Source organism: Clupea harengus, chromosome 24, assembly GCF_900700415.2.
Source record: "Clupea harengus chromosome 24, Ch_v2.0.2, whole genome shotgun sequence".
Lineage (NCBI taxonomy): Eukaryota > Metazoa > Chordata > Actinopteri > Clupeiformes > Clupeidae > Clupea > Clupea harengus.
The window spans coordinates 11,138,857-11,158,856 of NC_045175.1; the positions used below are offsets into that span (position 1 = coordinate 11,138,857).

At 42.9% G+C, this 20,000-nt stretch overlaps 8 protein-coding genes across 8 annotated transcripts; 5 read left to right on the top strand and 3 right to left on the bottom strand.

Annotated features, from left to right (window-relative positions):
* Positions 1-5,758: 5,758 nt before the first annotated feature.
* LOC116219258 (histone H1-like) lies at positions 5,759-6,764 on the top strand. Its single transcript, XM_031562445.1, has one exon. It carries the CDS (start codon positions 5,786-5,788, stop codon positions 6,419-6,421), a length of 636 nt encoding a protein of 211 aa, XP_031418305.1. The 5' UTR covers positions 5,759-5,785; the 3' UTR covers positions 6,422-6,764.
* A 509-nt stretch (positions 6,765-7,273) lies between these two features.
* Positions 7,274-7,722, top strand: LOC105899862 (histone H2A-like). The gene has a single exon (XM_012827084.3). It carries the CDS (start codon positions 7,297-7,299, stop codon positions 7,672-7,674), a length of 378 nt encoding a protein of 125 aa, XP_012682538.1. The 5' UTR covers positions 7,274-7,296; the 3' UTR covers positions 7,675-7,722.
* A 578-nt stretch (positions 7,723-8,300) lies between these two features.
* On the top strand, positions 8,301-9,003 carry LOC116219264 (histone H3). Its single transcript, XM_031562456.2, has one exon. It carries the CDS (start codon positions 8,551-8,553, stop codon positions 8,959-8,961), a length of 411 nt encoding a protein of 136 aa, XP_031418316.1. The 5' UTR covers positions 8,301-8,550; the 3' UTR covers positions 8,962-9,003.
* Positions 9,004-9,606: 603 nt separating this feature from the next.
* On the bottom strand, positions 9,607-10,127 carry LOC116219274 (histone H2B 1/2-like). The gene has a single exon (XM_031562473.2). The coding sequence runs from the start codon at positions 10,083-10,085 to the stop codon at positions 9,711-9,713; it is 375 nt and encodes a 124-aa protein (XP_031418333.1). The 5' UTR covers positions 10,086-10,127; the 3' UTR covers positions 9,607-9,710.
* A 1,029-nt stretch (positions 10,128-11,156) lies between these two features.
* Positions 11,157-11,548, bottom strand: LOC105912922 (histone H4). The gene has a single exon (XM_012841927.3). It carries the CDS (start codon positions 11,520-11,522, stop codon positions 11,211-11,213), a length of 312 nt encoding a protein of 103 aa, XP_012697381.1. The 5' UTR covers positions 11,523-11,548; the 3' UTR covers positions 11,157-11,210.
* Positions 11,549-14,588: 3,040 nt separating this feature from the next.
* Positions 14,589-14,961, top strand: LOC105893413 (histone H4). Its single transcript, XM_012819831.2, has one exon. The coding sequence runs from the start codon at positions 14,599-14,601 to the stop codon at positions 14,908-14,910; it is 312 nt and encodes a 103-aa protein (XP_012675285.1). The 5' UTR covers positions 14,589-14,598; the 3' UTR covers positions 14,911-14,961.
* A 572-nt stretch (positions 14,962-15,533) lies between these two features.
* On the top strand, positions 15,534-16,283 carry LOC105893412 (histone H2B 1/2-like). The gene has a single exon (XM_012819830.3). It carries the CDS (start codon positions 15,583-15,585, stop codon positions 15,955-15,957), a length of 375 nt encoding a protein of 124 aa, XP_012675284.1. The 5' UTR covers positions 15,534-15,582; the 3' UTR covers positions 15,958-16,283.
* A 1,680-nt stretch (positions 16,284-17,963) lies between these two features.
* On the bottom strand, positions 17,964-18,418 carry LOC105896350 (histone H2A-like). The gene has a single exon (XM_012823097.3). It carries the CDS (start codon positions 18,379-18,381, stop codon positions 18,004-18,006), a length of 378 nt encoding a protein of 125 aa, XP_012678551.2. The 5' UTR covers positions 18,382-18,418; the 3' UTR covers positions 17,964-18,003.
* Between the last annotated feature and the right edge of the window lie 1,582 nt (positions 18,419-20,000).

The following is a 20,000-nucleotide window of genomic DNA, read 5'->3' on the forward strand; positions in this document are numbered from 1 at the left end:
AGGCCAGAAATGCCTTCCTGAATAAAAATGTTTTTAGTCCAGCTTTAAAGGAGTCCAGCGTCTGCGTTGCCCTTAGGTGGTCAGGGAGGCTGTTCCATAAGCGTGGCGCTGCCGAGCAAAAGGCCCGGTCGCCCATGGTGCGGAGCTTTGTTTTGGGGATGCGGAGGAGCGAGCTGTTTGAAGACCTGAGGGTGCAGGTGGAGGTTTGGGGAGTAATTAATTCTTGCAGGTAGGGAGGTGCATGCCCATTTATGCATGTATGGGTGAGTATAAGGACTTTGTAGTCAATCCGGAAAGAGACAGGGAGCCAGTGTAGTGAGTGTAATATTGGTGTTATGTGCTCATATTTCCGGACCCTCATCAGAATCCTGGCAGCGCTGTTTTGGATGTATTGCAGCTTCTGGATGTTCTTGCCAGTGATCCCATAGAAAAGCGAATTACAATAGTCCAGTCTTGAGGAGATAAAGGCGTGGACAAGCTTCTCTGCATCTGATAGGGTTAAAGTGGGGTGGAGTTTGGAGATGTTTCTTAGATGATAAAAGGAGGTTTTGCACAGGTGTTTTATATGGTCATTAAAGGTCAGGTGAGGGTCAAACCTAACTCCGAGATTAGTGACTGTGGAGGAGAGGGGGATGACCTGGCTGTCGAAGGTGAGATGAGTTAAGGAGGATGACTGAACCTGGTGTGGAGTGCCAACAAGAAGGGCTTCGGTTTTGCTACTGTCTAGCTGGAGAAAGTTGTTGCTCATCCATGCCTTTATCTCCCCAAGACAGGTGGTGAGACATGACATGGCTGCAGTGGGGCTTGGGGCAGTTTTGATATAAAGCTGTGTGTCGTCAGCATAACAGTGGAAAGACATCCCATGTCTGCTGATGACACGACCGAGGGGGAGCATGTAAATAATGAAGAGGATGGGGCCGAGGACCGACCCTTGCGGAACACCACAGGAGACAGGGAGCTGTCTGGACTTGCATCTTCCTAGTGAGACATATTCAGTTCTGCCAGAAAGGTAGGACTGAAACCACTTGAGTGCAGAGTCTGATAGTCCAATGGTGGTGTGGAGGCGCTCTAGGAGGATAGTGTGGTCCACTGTGTCAAATGCAGCAGTCAGGTCCAGGAGGATGAGGAGTGAGGCTGATCCTGCATCGGCTGTCATCAGCAGGTCATTCGTCACCCTGAGCAAAGCTGTTTCAGTGCTGTGGGCTGAACGAAATCCTGATTGAAATTTTTCAAACAAGTTGTTGTGTTTGATGTGTATTAGATATAATGATTGATTGACAGGTTGGTTTACCATAACATGGAAGCCAGATATGTGGAGACCTGTGGGATCATCACTCATATATCTGCAAACTATATGACAGAATGTGTATATGTGTGCATATTTGTCCAAATCTGTTTTCTTTGGTTTTTAAATATATTTTCAATAAAATCCTCAGATGTTATTCAAAAGCTGACTGCCTAACTATTTCTCAAGCATTCCATGGATATGCACATCATTCTGCTTAATAACACATTATTCTACAGAGATGTATTTAGGTCTGTTTTATAACAGTTATAATAAATATCATCATTCCAAAATAAGTATACGTTTTTTATTGTTAACACCACAAATATGAATCTGTAACCTTTCAAAGACATACACTAGTGGTAATGTACTAGCAGGGGTTCATTGGAGACGTTCAAATCATAGTGTGGTCTTGGCATGGTCATGCTAAAAACCATGGCTTGTTTACACCTCTCTTCGTGTTAGTTACCAGTAAGCAATAAGAAACCATCACCACCACCATAACTCAACATCAGTAAAGATCAGTGCTGTCGGGCGTAGTTACGGTAATCTGGCAGCAGCAGTCAGGCTGTGAATAGGCAAACCATGTGAATAGGCAGGCTGATAATGTGTACCACACCCTAGATCCTAAACCATGTGAATAGGCAGGCTGATAATGGGTACCACACCCTAGATCCCAAACCATGTGAATAGGCAGGCTGATGATGTGTACCACACCCTAGATCCCAAACCATGTGGATAGGCAGGCTGATAATATGTACCACACCCTAGATCCCAAACCATGTGGATAGGCAGGCTGATAATGGGTCAAGTACACATAGGGAGAACATGTTCAAAAGGAGTGGGGTGGTAACAGATACAACAATGGGTCTGACCCTATGGTGCAATGTGTGTGTGTGTGTGTGTGTGTGTGTGTGTGTGTGTGTGTGTGTGTGTGTGTGTGTGTGTGTGTGTGTGTGTGTGTGTGTGTGGGGAGTCTGACCCTATGGTGCAATGTGCATGATTGTGAGTGAAATGCCCAGGAGGAAAGTGTTCTTGTTCTGCTTGTGTGGATAGTGCAAATAGATAATGTTCTTGCGCATGTGTGGATAGTGCAAAGAGATTAAGAGTAATAGTAATAGAATATCTGTGCAAGGGGCTAGTATAGCCAGTAAGGGGTAAAGGGGTGGACAGTGGGTTAGGTAAATGCTGGAAGCCAGCTTAACAAAATGGCTTACTTCAGGCTACTGCTGTCTAAGGTCCAGTTTAGTGATCTTATTCATTTTGACCAGTTTATCCACAGACGCGTTTCGGCCTAAGCCATCGTCAGTGTGAGAGAATGAGAGTGCCCCCTGCTGTATTGTAATGGTAGTGCACTGCTCCTGGAAACAAGACCACCACAACCATCAGATATGCAGTATGTCAACAGTCCAAACAAGTAAGCCAACGTTTGTAACATCAGCTACATCTGTCGATCAGTGTTTGTGGTTTAGTACAGTGTTTGCTTTAAATTTGACTGCTATTAGGTAATGATGTAAAATATTACTTTCTTATGATGAGGTTTGTGTGTGTGTGTACGTGCATGCCTGTGTGTGTGTGTGTGTGTGTGTGTACGTGCATGCCTGTGTGTGTGTGTGTGTGTGTGTGTACGTGCATGCCTGTGTGTGTGTGTGTGTGTGTGTACGTACATGAATGTGTGTGTGTATGTTTGTTGAATATCACTCTGTTCAAAGAAGCTGGTCAGAATTATCTGGAATATAACAGGTCGTCGTTGGCTATAAGCCAACAAACTAGTATGGACGCAAGAGCGTTTGACTCTGAGACAGTGAAGCTTTCATTACAAGTGTGCACACACAGGCACTGAGGCAAAGGACATACAGATTGATTACTCTAACAAAAAGAAAAACTCATGGCAGAGATCCATACAGACAAGGTAGCACTGAACACTTAACCTCATCAGCGTAAGCAGGCAAGATCCGTGTGGCACAAGAAAGTTCTTCGACATGCAAAAGCGATATGGAACAAGAAATTGGAAGTTTTTAATCGGCAAAGAGAACGAAGAAGACGTTGTCTGAGGAAGCAAAGAATGCCAAAAGTAAATCCAAACCTCATACCCCATTACACTGAGATCAAAAGTATTACACAATTATCAAAACCTTACACTCGTGGAGCAAAACATCGGCCCAGATTTGCACCACTATAAGCACAATGTCAGCCTCTCACTTCTTGCAAAACAATACACGGAGTGATTTGCAAAACACCAAACACACTTGTATCCATTAGACACTACTATACTCGTTAGAAGTGTATCAAGATGTCACTTCCTTGCAATTCCAAAGCACTGACTGTCAAATGACCACACTTATGAGCCATTGGTTAAACACAGCCATCAAGTGCGCAAACACATGAGTGCTTAATTGTAGACACACCAAGAAGGTTCAAGCACTATAGAAATGCAGCAGGTGAGTTCACCTGTCTTCAGCCAAAATGGAAGGAGTCAGAAGAAGAAGAGTGATGGTGAGAGGGGAAATCCACAGAGGAGGAGAAGGAGGAAGAGGCGGAGGCCGTGCCGACATTTTATAGTAGGTTACATGTATTTTGTTCTACATAGGATTGTGAGTAGAGAACGACAAGGAGGAAGAGGGCCCATATTCATGCAAGAACAAGAGAGAGAGAGAGATCGTGAACATGGTTGTGGCCAATAATGCTATCAGGCCAAGAGAAATTCAAGCCAACATTATCGGTGACCATGCCATTTTCAATAATGTCCATCAGGTGTCTCATCCTGAAAAGACATCAGGTTCAAATGAAACAACTTTATCGAGTGCCTTTAGAGCGGAATTCAGAGAGGGACGTACACACACACACACACCAGACTGATGCACACTCACTCACACACACACACACAAACACACACAGACGTACACACACACGAGTGCCTTTAGAGCGGAATTCATGGGGGTCAAAGGGCTGCAGCCGCGAGTATGTGGAGGTATGTATTGTTCTCTTTAGCACTGTGATGTTGCATACAGCACACGTAATCTTGTTACATCTAAATGTACTGTATACTAGATCTGAACTACACAATCTTGTCTTTCACTGTATTTCAGAGAGTTTTACAGATGGATGCTGAGGAAATCCCGCATGAATTCATACACATAGATGAGGCAGGGTTCAACCTCACAACAGCTAGAAGGAGAGGAAGATATATCATTGGCCACAGGGCTATAATCAATGTCCCAGGGCAACTTGTTGTGATTCTCCATGTTGACACGTTGACTGATTTGGGTATATGGAGAGAAATACATTATATTTCCATTAGTCTGCAGCATTGGTCTTGTGTTTGGTAAATGTATTGTGTATTTGCACTTTCTCTGTGTTCTTCACTTACTCTACTCTAATCACTGAGAAGTAGAATTGCTAAAAGTGTTTTAAGTTTACAACAGCAGTGTGTAACTGGTTCCAACAGAATATCATATGAAACGTGTGTGTAACAAAATACAGTTTTTCTCAATTGCTAAAACACTAAAACCCATTGGCTGAAGTTCTCAGTTGCCTGAACTCATGTAGCTATTTGTGCAGTCTGTTGTCAATACCTGTTCTGCTAATTAGCTGTTCTGCTAAATGGGTGTGTGATAGTACTAATTATGTGTATTATTTTGAAAAACCGGGCCCTGTTTTCAAAATCGAGAAAAACTGTAATATCTGGTGCAATGCTGTCTTTTCACGTAAATCCTACACCTAGCGTCAAAGTCTACACTGTGCAGACTACTGTATGCCTTCTTCATTATGTCCTGGCCAGGAGTGGCTGTGAGTGACACAGAGTTCGAATAGACCCATCATTCTATCAACTCACAATAATCCCACACACAGACAGACGGACAGACAGACACACACACACTCTCACACACACATACACAAACACACACACACATGTGTAGACTAGAATTTGCTCCGCTAAAATGTACACGTCTGTGCAGTGTAGTCTGATCGACTGAACCGTCTGTCAACTGTGTTTCGCTGTGTCCGAATAGCTCCCGTTAGTAAAGTACAGATTCGTATAAACTACTTTTTCACTGCTTAAACGCGTTACTGGGGCTCATATCTGGGTCTATGGCACATTGTTGTAGATACATAGCACGATTTTACTGTCTTTATGGGCATGTTTTCCTCACGAAACTTAGACGAACTGCCACATCTCCCTCTTGATTTATGCAGTTCCTAGTTCGTTGCAACAGGGATTAAGGCCAACCATAAGCCCACATGTGTTTTCCTTAAAGTATAGGCTGTGCTGTTTTCAACAGTCATCTTTATATTCGTAAATGTTGTTTCTCCGCTCATATTTTTTACCGAACCCGCTTGGAGAAAGCACAAGCGATCCCTTCGCAGAGGCAGGACAAGGAGAGCTCTTTAGGGTGAGTCTAAACGGTTCTCATGTATACTTTAAGTAAGACCGTTCACTCTGGCTCTCCAACTGTTCTCACACTTCTGTTGTTACCCGTGCGCAAGACAGAAGATAGAATGGCAGAAGCTGCTCCAGTCCCCGCTGCTGCCCCTGCAAAGGCCCCCAAGAAGAAAGCAGCACCCAGACCCAAGAGTACTGGACCGAGTGTTGGAGAACTCATCGTCAAAGCTATTTCTGCATCTAAAGAGAAGAAAGGAGTTTCTTTGAGTGCGCTGAAGAAGGCTTTGGCGGCTGGTGGTTACGACGTGGAGAAGAACAACGCTCGTGTGAAGGTGGCCATCAAGAGTCTTGTTACTAAGGAAACGCTGGTTCAGATTAAAGGAACTGGCGCCTCCGGCTCCTTCAAGCTGAACAAGAAACAGGCAGAGGAGAAGAAGAAGCCCGTTAAGAAGGTAGCACCTAAAGCTAAGAAGCCAGCAGCTAAGAAACCGGTTGCAGCAAAGAAGGCAGTGGCTAAGAAGCCGGTGGCCGCAAAGAAGTCTCCGAAGAAGGCGAAGAAACCCGCCACACCTAAGAAGGCAACAAAGAGTCCCAAGAAGGCCAAAAAGCCCGTAACACCTAAGAAGGCAGCAAAAAGCCCCAAGAAAGTCAAGGCAGCCAAGCCTAAGGCAGCAACGCCTAAAGCTGCTAAACCCAAGGCGGCAACCCCTAAAGCTGCTAAACCTAAAAGGGCTGCTTCTAAGAAGAAGTAAATGTTGAGCGTCCTGCCCTGTTAATGTTGTCACGTTAAACGAAAAGGCTCTTTTAAGAGCCACACAAAAGAATCATTTGAATGCATCTGTTCCGACAATAGCATTGGTAATGGGTAATTTATGCTTGAAGCTCATGCTACGTTTGCAATATATTTTCAGTTAAAGATGTTGGTCTATCAAGGTTTTAAATCACCGCCCAGCAATTTAGTTATATTTTATGCTAGCAATGAACACACACGGTATGACAGTAGTTATTCACCTGCTTGAGGGCCCGAAGGGAAGTTGATATAAAGTTTAAGTTTAGCCAGAGTGACTGATAATAAATACACGGTATGGAAATAAATCACACTAAAATAGGCTATTCAATTCTATTTGGTATATTCTATACATCTAATGTTATCCCAACATGATAGAAATAGGCTTTCAGCATTCTGCTCCTCATTGTTTTAATCAAAAACGATCCAAAGTAGTTACAGACCGGTTTGTAGCACCCACCCACTTCAGTGTTTTCCATTGTCATATGTTCCCTATACATGGAGATTATTGGACCTCCTGTTTGATTGTTTATTGTGACTGTTAAACTGACATATCTGGAAACCAAGCTGCCACCTAACTGAAATGTGCCGTTTTAACTATTTCATGCTTTAAAATAATCAGTAGGTACATTTTGAAGTTCACGCGCTTAAAGGAAGAATGAAATCCAGCAGGCGCCAAATTGAAATGACTTTGGCACAGACCTATACGTTGATTGGCTCTAAGCATTCTAGCCCCAACCACTGAGGTCATGAGCAACACTGAGCTGGAGGAGTATAAAGCCACACCCTTCTGTGTCTCTCTATACTTCAGTCTGTAGAGGACACTACTGAGACTCCAAAATGAGCGGCAGAGGCAAAACCGGAGGAAAGGCCAGGGCTAAGGCCAAGACTCGCTCATCCAGGGCCGGACTCCAGTTCCCCGTGGGTCGTGTTCACAGGCTGCTCCGCAAGGGCAACTATGCCCATCGTGTTGGAGCTGGTGCTCCGGTCTACATGGCCGCCGTGCTCGAGTATCTGACCGCTGAGATCCTCGAGTTGGCCGGCAACGCTGCTCGTGACAACAAGAAGAGTCGTATCATTCCCCGCCATCTTCAGCTGGCTGTGCGCAACGACGAGGAGTTGAACAAACTGCTCGGCGGAGTGACCATCGCTCAGGGTGGTGTGCTGCCCAACATCCAGGCTGTGCTCCTGCCCAAGAAGACCGAGAAATCCAAGTAAATCTGTCCCTCAAAATATCAAAAAGGCTCTTTTAAGAGCCACCCAATTACTTTTTAGAAGTACATTCCAAGTTGTTGAGATGGCCACCCTCCCCTTCACAAATTCAGTGGTCAAATTACTTGACGCGCTCACATGTTGGAGTGTGGACGGTAAAAACCGACTCGCTTTGCTTGCAATTAAATGGTTTTGATCAAATTAAAAACAGAAGATTATGCCATAAAACACCACATCTATCAAACACCGACCCTCTTTGTTTACAATGAAATTATTATGATCAAATCAAAAACACTAGGAGAAGCTATGGCCCGTTGTTTTAATGGGCGCGAGTCACTATCATTACAATAATGTATCTAGTAAAACTGCATAGACGTTCATTAAAGTAGTGTACATAGTAAGGCTGCGGGATCTTTCGCCAGTGTTCATGGGGCAACAGACCAACCAAGGGTTCATTGTGTGCCATAGCCATAAAGTGATGGTGTGCGTCGCGGTCTTTCAAACGCATTATTCCAATACTAATACCATTTAATGGTAGTATGTCCTGCTTTCGAAAATATATTTGAAGGCGTAAAATAAAGTATTGTGTGTATCTGCTGGCCAACATGTGCCTATTCGTGGTTATTTCTACATGTATATACTGACTAATGGCATATTTTAGTGTATTTCTTGTTTTATTTTGGACCCACACTGATTTTTTTTTTTTTGTGAAAAATTACAAAGGCAAATATATACCAGGGGGCTGGGCTTTGAATTTCAGGCACCACTCGGAAGCACTTACGATGTCCAATCAGATGAGACAGGGGGCAGGCTGCGATTGTAGGCCTTTAAATAGGCCGCCTCCCGCTCTTTGCTACACTTCAAACCGAAGAACACTTAACCATGGCAAGAACAAAGCAAACTGCTCGCAAATCCACCGGAGGTAAAGCTCCAAGGAAGCAGCTCGCCACCAAGGCTGCGCGTAAAAGCGCACCAGCTACCGGTGGCGTGAAGAAGCCCCATCGTTACAGGCCCGGTACCGTGGCTCTGAGAGAGATCCGCCGTTACCAGAAGTCCACTGAGCTGCTAATCCGCAAGCTGCCTTTCCAGCGTCTGGTCAGAGAGATCGCTCAGGACTTCAAGACCGACCTGCGCTTCCAGAGCTCTGCCGTCATGGCTCTTCAGGAGGCCAGCGAGGCTTACCTGGTCGGTCTGTTCGAGGACACCAACCTGTGCGCCATCCACGCCAAGAGGGTCACCATCATGCCCAAAGACATCCAGCTGGCTCGTCGCATCCGTGGGGAGCGTGCTTAAGTTCATTCTTCACTCCAGAAATCAAAAGGCTCTTTTAAGAGCCACCAAACTGTCGATCAAAGCTCTATTTCGTTTAGTGAAATACACGATGCTCATTTTGTCTTGCACCAATCTCTAGTTATATTCCGTAACCTTTCAAAACAGTTATTTTAATGAATATTGAGCAACATTTTCTGTAACTAGCTGTGAAAGGGAAAATATTCAATCACACTCGCCAGGTCTTATAAAACATTGCATCCATGGGGAACATGCTTAAATTGTACAATACAAGCATATTTATCGTTTCTTCACCACGCTTTAAAACTGTTTACATATAACACTCCACTAATCCTAATGCAACATTCATCTACTATCATTTCAAGCATAACTCTGATGTACATGCTCACCGTTCATTTCATGGTATATCGAAGCAACAGTTTTGGGGATTATTGACCACCAGCCCAGTCTACGTGCTATGTAGTTAAATAGTCTGAGACTATCCTGGAGAAGCTTTTGACATGACATTTCCAAGTGTATCACCACAACACCGTTTAGCGTGACTTAGGTCGCCAGTCAGATTGCACTCAAGGTATGCCTTGTGTGCGCACGAATTGTGTCCGTTTTAGAAATGTATCCTTGCTAATTTCATAGAGAAATAAGCAGTTTAAATGAATAGAAATAAAAAAAAAAAAGCATTGGAATGACTTTTCAAAGAAGAGGTGTGTGGCTCTTAAAAGAGCCTTTGAGTTGGAGTGTGTTAAGATAACGCTCTACTTGGAGCTGGTGTATTTGGTGACGGCCTTGGTTCCCTCAGACACAGCGTGCTTGGCCAGCTCGCCGGGCAGAAGAAGACGCACTGCGGTCTGGATCTCCCTAGAGGTGATGGTGGACTTCTTGTTGTAATGAGCCAGGCGGGAAGACTCCCCAGCGATGCGCTCAAAGATGTCATTCACGAAAGAATTCATGATGCCCATCGCCTTAGAGGAGATACCGGTATCGGGGTGGACCTGCTTCAGCACCTTGTACACGTAGATGGCATAGCTCTCCTTCCTGGTCTTTCTGCGCTTCTTGCCTCCTTTTCCTGGAGCTTTTGTCACTGCTTTCTTGGATCCCTTCTTGGGTGCTGGCTTTGCTGGCTCAACCATGATGTATTACTGTCTATCTCAAACAGAATATAACTGCCTCTGAGAAGTTGCCACTTATTTATACAAAGTTCTATGCAAATGAAAGACTGTGTCACTTCAGACTCCCGTGACCAAAATTCGCTCTCATTTCCCTCCAATACCAAGCGCCCGGGCACGGTTGGTCAATTGGTAGTGAAGGGGACGGTCAATGAAACAACTCCAGCCCCACCCACAGATCAGCAGCTACCCGACCCCCCCCCCCCCCTCCTTCGTTTGTCTCATTCCCCGCACTTTTCGTAGAAATGGAGAAAATCCTTCAAAATAGATATATGCAAAAAATATAGATATACATATTTAAACTAGCTTTAGATTGCGTAATTAATTACTTGTTTTTTTGTTGGAGAGATTCTGCCATGTTTACGCCAATATAAATGTCAGTTGTGGTATAAGCCCAATGTAATATTAACAGATCAGCAGTTTACTCATCTACCCGCACTTTTTGGCGAAAGGAAGAAAGAGATAGATATATGTAAATATTACCACTGGTTTTGGATACAAAATATTTTTTACTTCACTTCATTTCGCGTTTTTGCTTGAGATATTTAGATTTGTTTACGCCAATATGAATGTGAGTTGTAGCATAGGCCCAATGTACTATGAACCAAGTTTCCAAGTTTCATACATTCACAACAATACTTCTGTCCAAAACGAACCCTAATTTTACAGTGGCAACAATGGCGTCATTCTTTAGCGCCTTCATGGCGTCGCACCGTACGCATCCCGGGGGGGGGGGGGGTGAGGGTAACTGTTGATGGGGTTCTTGCTTTTATATTACACCATTAAATGCATGATAGCTTAGGCAGATATGAATGACCTGATCTAATCACGATAAATAGCACGTCCATTATTTATACAAGATGGAATTCTGTGGCAAATATTCTGATCATGAACTTTTCTGTGTGCTCATATGAACTAATATAATTTACTAATTGATTTTTGGGTTATTATAATCCTAAATCATGGGTAAAACTTAAATAGTGCGGGTTGGTATCATGACGATATCAATGATGGGATACAGCCTTTGCAAAGCAATTGGGTGGCTCTTAAAAGAGCCTTTGGGTTCAATTTGAATGCGTGATTAAATCTTTAACCGCCGAAGCCGTACAGAGTGCGGCCCTGACGCTTCAGAGCATAGACCACATCCATGGCGGTCACGGTCTTTCTTTTGGCGTGTTCGGTGTAGGTGACGGCATCACGGATCACATTCTCCAGGAAAACCTTCAGCACACCACGAGTCTCCTCGTAGATGAGGCCGGAGATACGCTTCACACCACCACGGCGAGCCAGACGGCGGATTGCAGGCTTGGTAATGCCCTGGATGTTATCACGAAGGACCTTGCGATGACGCTTAGCGCCTCCCTTACCGAGTCCCTTGCCTCCTTTTCCTCTGCCAGACATGATTTTAAGATGTCTTCTGTTCTACTAGAGTCAGAAAAGATACAGGAAATGTCTCCGTGGTGAGCGACATTATTCTCAATGAGAGGACGTTGGTGAAGACTACTAAACACTCCCCTTTGCTTGTCCCTCCTTTTCTGAATGGAGAGTACGTTATGAATACACGCCCTCTCGTGAGCAGCCCCCCCATCTGAAATTCAATTATTTTGATGTCTGTGACATGATCGTTTTTATTATTATTGGCAGCTGATAGGTGTAGAGCAGGGGTCTCAAACTCAAATTACCGGGGGCCGATGAGCGTCCAGTCTTGTCAGTGGGGGACCAGATTTTTTTTATCTGTTGGCTTTCCTATCACAATACTGTAGATATACAACTTTTGGGTGTGGCAAATGTTTCGTGTGTCATCAGTGGTACAATGTTTAGTGCTGTTGAATAACAGGTAGCTGACCTGACTTTCAATTCCTGGGCGATGCAAGACGCTCTTTGGATAAAGGTGTTTGTTATAGTTGCATTTTTTGATCACTTTGTCCCATTGATAGCCCATGACTTACATATACAGCAGTAATAGTGGGATAATGTCTTCATCGACAACTACATTTTTCCTTCATACACGCACATTTCAAAGCAAATGCTGTACTGCACCACTTTGCATAGTTGGTAACAAGACTGCAAACAAATAAAACACAGCAGAAAACTGAATTAAGTTTCAGCAAAAATCAGAATTATTTTATTTTATAAACTAAATGTATTTATAATAAATATATTTCAGGTCTATAATTTAATTTCCCAGTCATAATACAGCATCTTTCAATCTATAGTGATCTAACATTAATAGTTTACTGATATGCTGATCATTGATGGTGCCCCGTCTGTTGTTATTCCTCGGAGCGCCTTCCATGACACACCAGTATGCTCAATTGTGTCACACAGTTGCTCATATGCATCCTTAGCTGTGGTACGGCCTTGCATTGTTTTTACACAAAGTAATTATTCTGTCACTTCAAACTGGTTGTTACGTAATGGAATTGTAACCTGCACTGGATACATCATTTTACGTTTGTCTGATGTTTGCTGAGCTTACAGTGTTATGCACACTACTGTAGTAGCATGAAAACTGGGACATGTTTTGTTGTGATTCCCCATGTTGACACGTTGACTGATTTGGGTATATGGAGAGAATTAAATAATATTTTCATCAGTCTGCAGCATTGGTCTTGTGTAGTGTTTGGTGAATTTATTGTATATTTGCACTTTCTCTGTGTACTTCACTTACACTACTCTAATCACTGAGAAGTTGAATTGCTAAAAGTGTTTTAGGTTTATAACAGCAGTGTGTAAGTGGTACAAACAGAATTCAGTCATATGCAACGTGTGTGTTTCATAGGGTAACAAAATATGGTTTTGTTAAATTAGTATATAGTTTTTACAAGAGTGTTTCATTTTGCAATGGATCTGAGGTGTTTTGCTCATTGGGTGTGTGGTTGTGCTAATTGTGTGAGGTGTATTGAAAAACAAAACAAAGCAGTACAAATCTTGTTTAAGCAATCGAGAAAACTTTAATACTTGCACATTTCAAAGCAAATGCTGTATTGCAACACTTTTGCATAGCTGGTAACCAGGCTACAAACAAACAAAACAAAGCAGAAAACTGAATAAAGTTTCAGCAAAAAAAATGAATTATTTTATTTTATAAAATAAATGTAGTTATAATAAATATATTTCAAGTGTATAATTGAATTTGCCTGTCAAAATACAGCATTCCATCTTTAGTGATCTAAAATTAGTAGTTTACTGATATGCTGATCATAGCAGATGGGTCCCCCCTTGTGTTCTGCTTAAGGTTCCTTCCTGACTAACAGGGAGTTTTCCCTTGCTCCTGCTGCCATTGGGCTTGCACTAAGGGGGCCAGGCTCTGGGCTCTGTAAAGTGCCTTAAGACAATTGTATTGTTATGGCGCTATATAAATAAAATTGCATTGAATTGAATTCAATGAGCATGCTGGTGTGTCATGGACGTCGCTCCGAGGAATAGAAGGTGCACCATCAATGATCAGCATATCAGTAAACTACTAATTTTAGATCACTAAAGATGGAAAGATGCTGTATTTTGACAGGCAAATTAAATTATACACTTGAAATATATTTATTATAACTATATAACTTTTATAAAATAATTCTGATTTTTGCTGAAACTTTATTCAGCTTTCCGCTTTGTTTTGTTTGCTTGCAGACTTGTTACCAACTATGCAAAAGTGGTGCAGTACAGCATTTGCTTTGAAATGTGCAAGTATTAAGAACAAATATAGATGGTGTCAATGAAGACATTATCCCACTATTACTGCTGTATACTGTATGTAAGTCATGGGCTATCAATGGGACAAAGTGGTCAAAAAATGCAACTATAACAAAACATCTTTACACAAAGAGCATCTTGCATTGCCCAGGAATTGAAACTCAGGTCAACTACTTGTTATCCAACAACACTAACCATTGTACCACTGATTACACATGAAACATTTGCCACACTCAAAAGTCGTATCTACAGTATTGTGATGGGCAAGCCAACAGATAAAAAAAATCTGGCCCCCCACTGACCAGACTGGACACTCATCGGCCCCTGGTAATTTGAATTTGAGACCCCTGCTCTACACCTATCAGCTGCCAATAAAAATAAAAACGAATATGTCACAGACATTAGTCACAATAATTCAATTTTAGATTCTTTGTTTGCAGCCATCAGGAATTGTACGGCCTAATCTGCTCAAAGTAGGAGTAGGACCGCTTTTAGGAAACTCAAAGCATATTATATGGAATCACAATCGAAAGTGCGTGTCAAATTATCAATTTTGATGCTACTTTGTACTTTGCTTATTTCGATGGGAGGGGGGGCTGCTCACGAGAGGGAGTGTATTTCTGACGTACTTTACCCTATATGTGTGCGTCCTCTCCATTCAGAAAAGGAGGGACAGGCAAAGGGGAGTGTTTAGTAGTCTTCACCGACAACCTTTTATTGATAATAAGTAAGCTCACCACGGAGACATTTTTTTATATCTTTCTGACTCTAGCAGAACAGAAGAATCATGTCCGGTAGAGGAAAAGGAGGCAAGGGACTCGGTAAAGGAGGTGCTAAGCGTCATCGCAAGGTTCTTCGTGATAACATCCAGGGCATTACCAAGCCCGCTATCCGCCGTCTGGCTCGCCGTGGTGGTGTGAAGCGTATCTCCGGCCTCATCTACGAGGAGACTCGTGGTGTGCTGAAGGTTTTCCTGGAAAATGTGATCCGTGATGCCGTCACCTACACCGAGCACGCCAAGAGAAAGACCGTGACCGCCATGGATGTGGTCTATGCTCTGAAGCGTCAGGGCCGCACTCTGTACGGCTTCGGCGGTTAAAGATTTGATCACGCATTCAAACTGAACCCAAAGGCTCTTTTAAGAGCCACCCAATTGCTTGACAAAGGCTGTATCCCAACACTGATATTCATGACACCAACCCGCAATACATAAGTGATTTAAGATTTGAATTACTCAAGATCAATCAGGAAAATCTGTCAGTTCCTTGCTACACTTAAAGGCCAAGTTCATGATCAGAATATTTGCCTCAGTATTCCATGTTATATAAATAACAGACGTCTTACGTGATTAAATCAGGTCATTCATTTCTGTGCTTAAGCTATCCTGCATTTAATGGTGTGATATAAAAGAACCGCCTCAAAAGCAACCTCACCTCACCCAGATGCGTAAAACAAGTAACTGATGACGCAATCTATATGTATATCTATATTGTTTGCATATATCTATTTCGTAGGATTTCTCCATTTCTACGAAAAGTGCGGGGAATGAGACAAAAGAAGGGGGGGAGGATTGCTGATCTGTGGGTGGGGCTGGAATTGTTTCACTGACCGTCCCCTTCGCTACAAATTGACCAACTGTGCCTGGGTGCTTGGTGTTCTGGTCACGGGAGTCTGAAGTGACGCAGTCAGGCATTTGCATAGATCTTTGTATATATAGGTGTCAACCTCATTGAGGCAGTTATATTCTGTTTGAGATAGACAGAGATACATCATGGTTGAGCCAGCAAAGCCAGCACCCAAGAAGGGATCCAAGAAAGCAGTGACAAAAGCTCCAGGAAAAGGAGGCAAGAAGCGCAGAAAGACCAGGAAGGAGAGCTATGCCATCTACGTGTACAAGGTGCTGAAGCAGGTCCACCCCGATACCGGTATCTCGTCTAAGGCGATGGGCATCATGAACTCTTTCGTGAACGACATCTTCGAGCGCATCGCTGGGGAGTCTTCCCGCCTGGCTCACTACAACAAGCGTTCCACCATCACCTCCAGAGAGATCCAGACCGCAGTGCGTCTGCTTCTGCCCGGCGAGCTGGCCAAGCACGCTGTGTCTGAGGGAACCAAGGCCGTAACCAAATACACCAGCTCCAAGTAGAGCGTTATATTAACACACTCCAACTCAAAGGCTCTTTTAAGAGCCACCCACCTCTTCTTTGAAAAGTCTATCCAATGTTTTTATTTATTTTTTATTTTAATCTCGTTCCATGTAAACTGCTTAATTCTCTATACACTTTGCCTTGCAATAATACAATAAGTGTTTTTAAAAAGGACAAGTGAACGGCGACCCAAGCTGCGCTGTGGTCAAAAATCTTGTCTTCAGGATGGTCTCAGACCGTTTAACTGCATAGCACGTAGCCTGGGCCAGTGATCAATTCATTATAGTGGTGTATAATCCTCAAAAATAAATAAAAATACGCACAGTCCCAACTCACAGTGGTAGTGTTGCGTGCTCAACATTGTTTCATGGTGTACGTCAAAGAGTCATGCTTGGAAATGTCGCATTAGTATTTATGGAGCGTTCTACATGTAAACAGATTCAAAACGTGCTTGTGAATAATTCAAACATGTTCCCCATGGATGCAATGTTTTATATTCGAGACCTGGCGGGTATGATTGCGCTTGAACTTTCCCTTCACAACTAGTTACAGCAAATGTTGCTTAATATTCATAAAACAACCCGTTTTGAAAGGTCCCGTAATCTAACTAGAGATTAGTGCAGAACAAAATGAGCATGTATTTCACCCTTTACAACTAAACGAAATAGAGCTTTGATCGACAGTTTGGTGGCTCTTAAAAGAGCCTTCAGATTTCTGGAGTGAATTATAAACTTAAGCACGCTCCCCACGGATGCGACGGGCCAACTGGATGTCCTTGGGCATGATGGTGACTCTCTTGGCGTGGATGGCGCACAGGTTGGTGTCCTCGAACAGACCGACCAGGTAAGCCTCGCTGGCCTCCTGAAGAGCCATGACGGCAGAGCTCTGGAAGCGCAGGTCGGTCTTGAAGTCCTGAGCGATCTCTCTGACCAGACGCTGGAAGGGCAGCTTGCGGATCAGCAGCTCAGTGGACTTCTGGTACCGACGGATCTCTCTCAGAGCCACGGTACCGGGCCTGTAACGATGGGGCTTCTTCACGCCACCGGTAGCTGGTGCGCTTTTACGCGCAGCCTTGGTGGCGAGCTGCTTCCTCGGAGCTTTACCTCCGGTGGATTTGCGAGCAGTTTGCTTTGTTCTTGCCATGGTTGAGTCTTCTTAGGTTTGAAGTGCAGCACAAAGCGGGAAGCGGGTTTTTTAAAGGCCTAAAATCCAAGCCTGCCCCCTGTCTCCGCTGATTGGACATCGTAAGTGCTTCAGAGTGGCGTCAGAAATACAAAGCCCACCCCCCTGGTATATAGTTGCCTTTGTCATTTTTCACAAAAAAACATTTCAGTGTAGGACCGAAATAAAACAAGAAATACACTCAAATATGCCATTAGTCAGTATACATGTAGAAATAACCACAAATAGACATATGTTGGCCAGCAAATACACACAATACTTTATTGTACGCCTTCAAAATACATTTTCGTAAGCAGGACATGTCCATACTATCAATACATGGTATTGGAATAATGCGTTTGAAAGACTTCACGGCACACAATTAACCCTCCTATTACCTTCAAACATCTTTCATCCTTGGGTTCAATTCTACCCCAGCAATTAAACCTCCAAAACATTATTATAAAAAAATGCACCCAAGTTAAGTTTATGCGTCAGGTACTTTAGGTTTGTTTGCTGACTAAATATCCCTTTAAATAAAACAATTCCCACCTATCCCCCTTATACATCCAGATTACATGTTACTATGGATAAACATGCAGATTACCATAAAATCTCACTGATTGACCTAAAATGGGAAAGAGATATCCTTCTGGTGTTTTATGGCTCATGGCATAATCTTAGTGTTTTTGATTTGATCATTATCATTTCTTTGCAAACAAAGAGGGTCGGTTTTTACCGTCCACACTCAAAACATATGACCGTTCCTAGTAATGACATGTGAAGGGGGGAAAAGTGGCCATCGCAACAACTTGGAATGTACTTTTAAAAAGTAATTGGGTGGCTCTTAAAAGAGCCTTGGTTTGTTATTTTAGGAGACCGATTTACTTGGATTTCTCGGTCTTCTTGGGCAGAAGCACAGCCTGGATGTTAGGCAGCACACCACCCTGAGCGATGGTCACTCCGCCGAGCAGCTTGTTCAACTCCTCGTCGTTGCGCACAGCCAGCTGCAGATGGCGGGGAATGATACGACTCTTCTTGTTGTCACGGGCAGCGTTGCCGGCCAACTCAAGGATCTCAGCAGTCAGATACTCGAGCACGGCAGCCATGTAGACCGGAGCACCAGCTCCAACACGATGAGCATAGTTGCCCTTGCGGAGCAGCCTGTGAACTCGACCCACGGGGAACTGGAGTCCAGCCCTGGATGAGCGAGTCTTGGCCTTAGCCCTAGCCTTTCCTCCGGTTTTGCCTCTGCCGCTCATTTTCGAGTTTCACTAGGTTCTTCTGAAGACTGAAGTGTAGAGCAACATGGAAGAGTGCGTATATATTCTCCTCCAGCTCAGGGTTGCGCATTGCCCCAGTGGTTGAAGCTACAATGCTGAGAGCCAATCAACGTGTAGGTTTGTGCAGGAAACCAAAGACACTTCAATTTGGCGCCTGCTGGATTTCCTTCTTCCTTTTAGCGCGTGATCTTCAAAATCACTGAATATTTGAACGCATTAAATAGTTAAAACGACACATTTCAGTTGTACGTTGCAGGTTGGTTTCCAGATATGTCAGTTAAATGGTCACAGTAAACAACCAAACAGGAAATCCCAGAATCTCAATGTATATCGAACACTATTAAAATGGAACAAACTGAAGTGGTTGGGTGCTACAAGACGGTCTGTTAGATACTTTGTATCGTTTTTGATTTACAGTACTAAACAATAAACACTAAAATCAAAAGTAATACATAATTATCAAAACCTTACACTCAAGGAGCAAAACTCAGCCAAGATTTGCACCATAAGCACAGTGTCAGCTCACACTTCTTGAAAAATAATACACACAGTGATTTGCAGAACACTAAACACACTTGTATACATTACACACAGAAGTATATCAAGATGTCACTTCCTTGCAATTCCAAAGCACTGACTGTTAAAGTATCACACCTATCAGCCAATTGGTTGCAGTTTTTCTCAATTGTTTACACACAAAAACTTATGACACAACGACCACAACCTGTAACTCATTTGCCAACTCCTTAAACCAATTCTGCTGAACTAAAAAACACAATTATCTGCTTTAGACCCAAATTTCAATTTTAAACCACACTTTCTTCAAAACACTACACATAATTTATCTGCTTTAGACCCAGATTTCAATTGTAAAACACACTTTCTTCAAAACACTACACACAATCCTTTTTTATTTTGCACACTTCATCAATGCCAAATCTCCTTCTGTTCAGACAGAACACACTGCCATTTAAATGTGAAGTGAAGTGAGTCATTGAAGTGAGAGGTGATTTTTTATTTTACATTTTTCTTTCTTTTTTTTGTTGACTGTACTGGCCTATGTTTTATTGTTTGTTCTGTGTTTGCTGTGATGTATAGGCTACAGCACTTTTGGAAAAATATTACAGGTTTTTCTCAATTGCTTCCAAACATTTTTGAAGCATACCTCATTTTCTCAAAACTCTAAACACAAATCCAAAAACCACACACACAAAATGCAAAACCCTACATATCTCCTGCAAAATGCTACTTTGCCTTCAAAACAATATTTTGTCTCCTCAAAAGTGTATTTTGTGTTCAAATGACACACTCAGACTATCATATCATTAGACATTTCTAAGCACAAATTGAACACTGGTGTGCTGAATGGAAAACACCAGTATGAAGGCCTTATCAGTAGCATTATGCCTTTTCATGTTCAGTGTTACTGTATGCTTATTCATGTTGTAAAATATAACTGTATAATGTTTTTACTCAAACACAAATATATAGTAACAACACAAATATTTCTTTATTTTTTTCTAAAAGTGCTGTAGCCTCTACCTCACAGCATACACAACTGGATGTGTAAATGATTTGCACAGAACAAACAATAGAAA

Bases quoted from the DNA above. Each gene is read 5' to 3' on its own strand.
- LOC116219258 (XM_031562445.1), top strand. From the start codon at position 5,786: ATGGCAGAAGCTGCTCCAGTCCCCGCTGCTGCCCCTGCAAAGGCCCCC.
- LOC105899862 (XM_012827084.3), top strand. From the start codon at position 7,297: ATGAGCGGCAGAGGCAAAACCGGAGGAAAGGCCAGGGCTAAGGCCAAG.
- LOC116219264 (XM_031562456.2), top strand. From the start codon at position 8,551: ATGGCAAGAACAAAGCAAACTGCTCGCAAATCCACCGGAGGTAAAGCT.
- LOC116219274 (XM_031562473.2), bottom strand. From the start codon at position 10,085: ATGGTTGAGCCAGCAAAGCCAGCACCCAAGAAGGGATCCAAGAAAGCA.
- LOC105912922 (XM_012841927.3), bottom strand. From the start codon at position 11,522: ATGTCTGGCAGAGGAAAAGGAGGCAAGGGACTCGGTAAGGGAGGCGCT.
- LOC105893413 (XM_012819831.2), top strand. From the start codon at position 14,599: ATGTCCGGTAGAGGAAAAGGAGGCAAGGGACTCGGTAAAGGAGGTGCT.
- LOC105893412 (XM_012819830.3), top strand. From the start codon at position 15,583: ATGGTTGAGCCAGCAAAGCCAGCACCCAAGAAGGGATCCAAGAAAGCA.
- LOC105896350 (XM_012823097.3), bottom strand. From the start codon at position 18,381: ATGAGCGGCAGAGGCAAAACCGGAGGAAAGGCTAGGGCTAAGGCCAAG.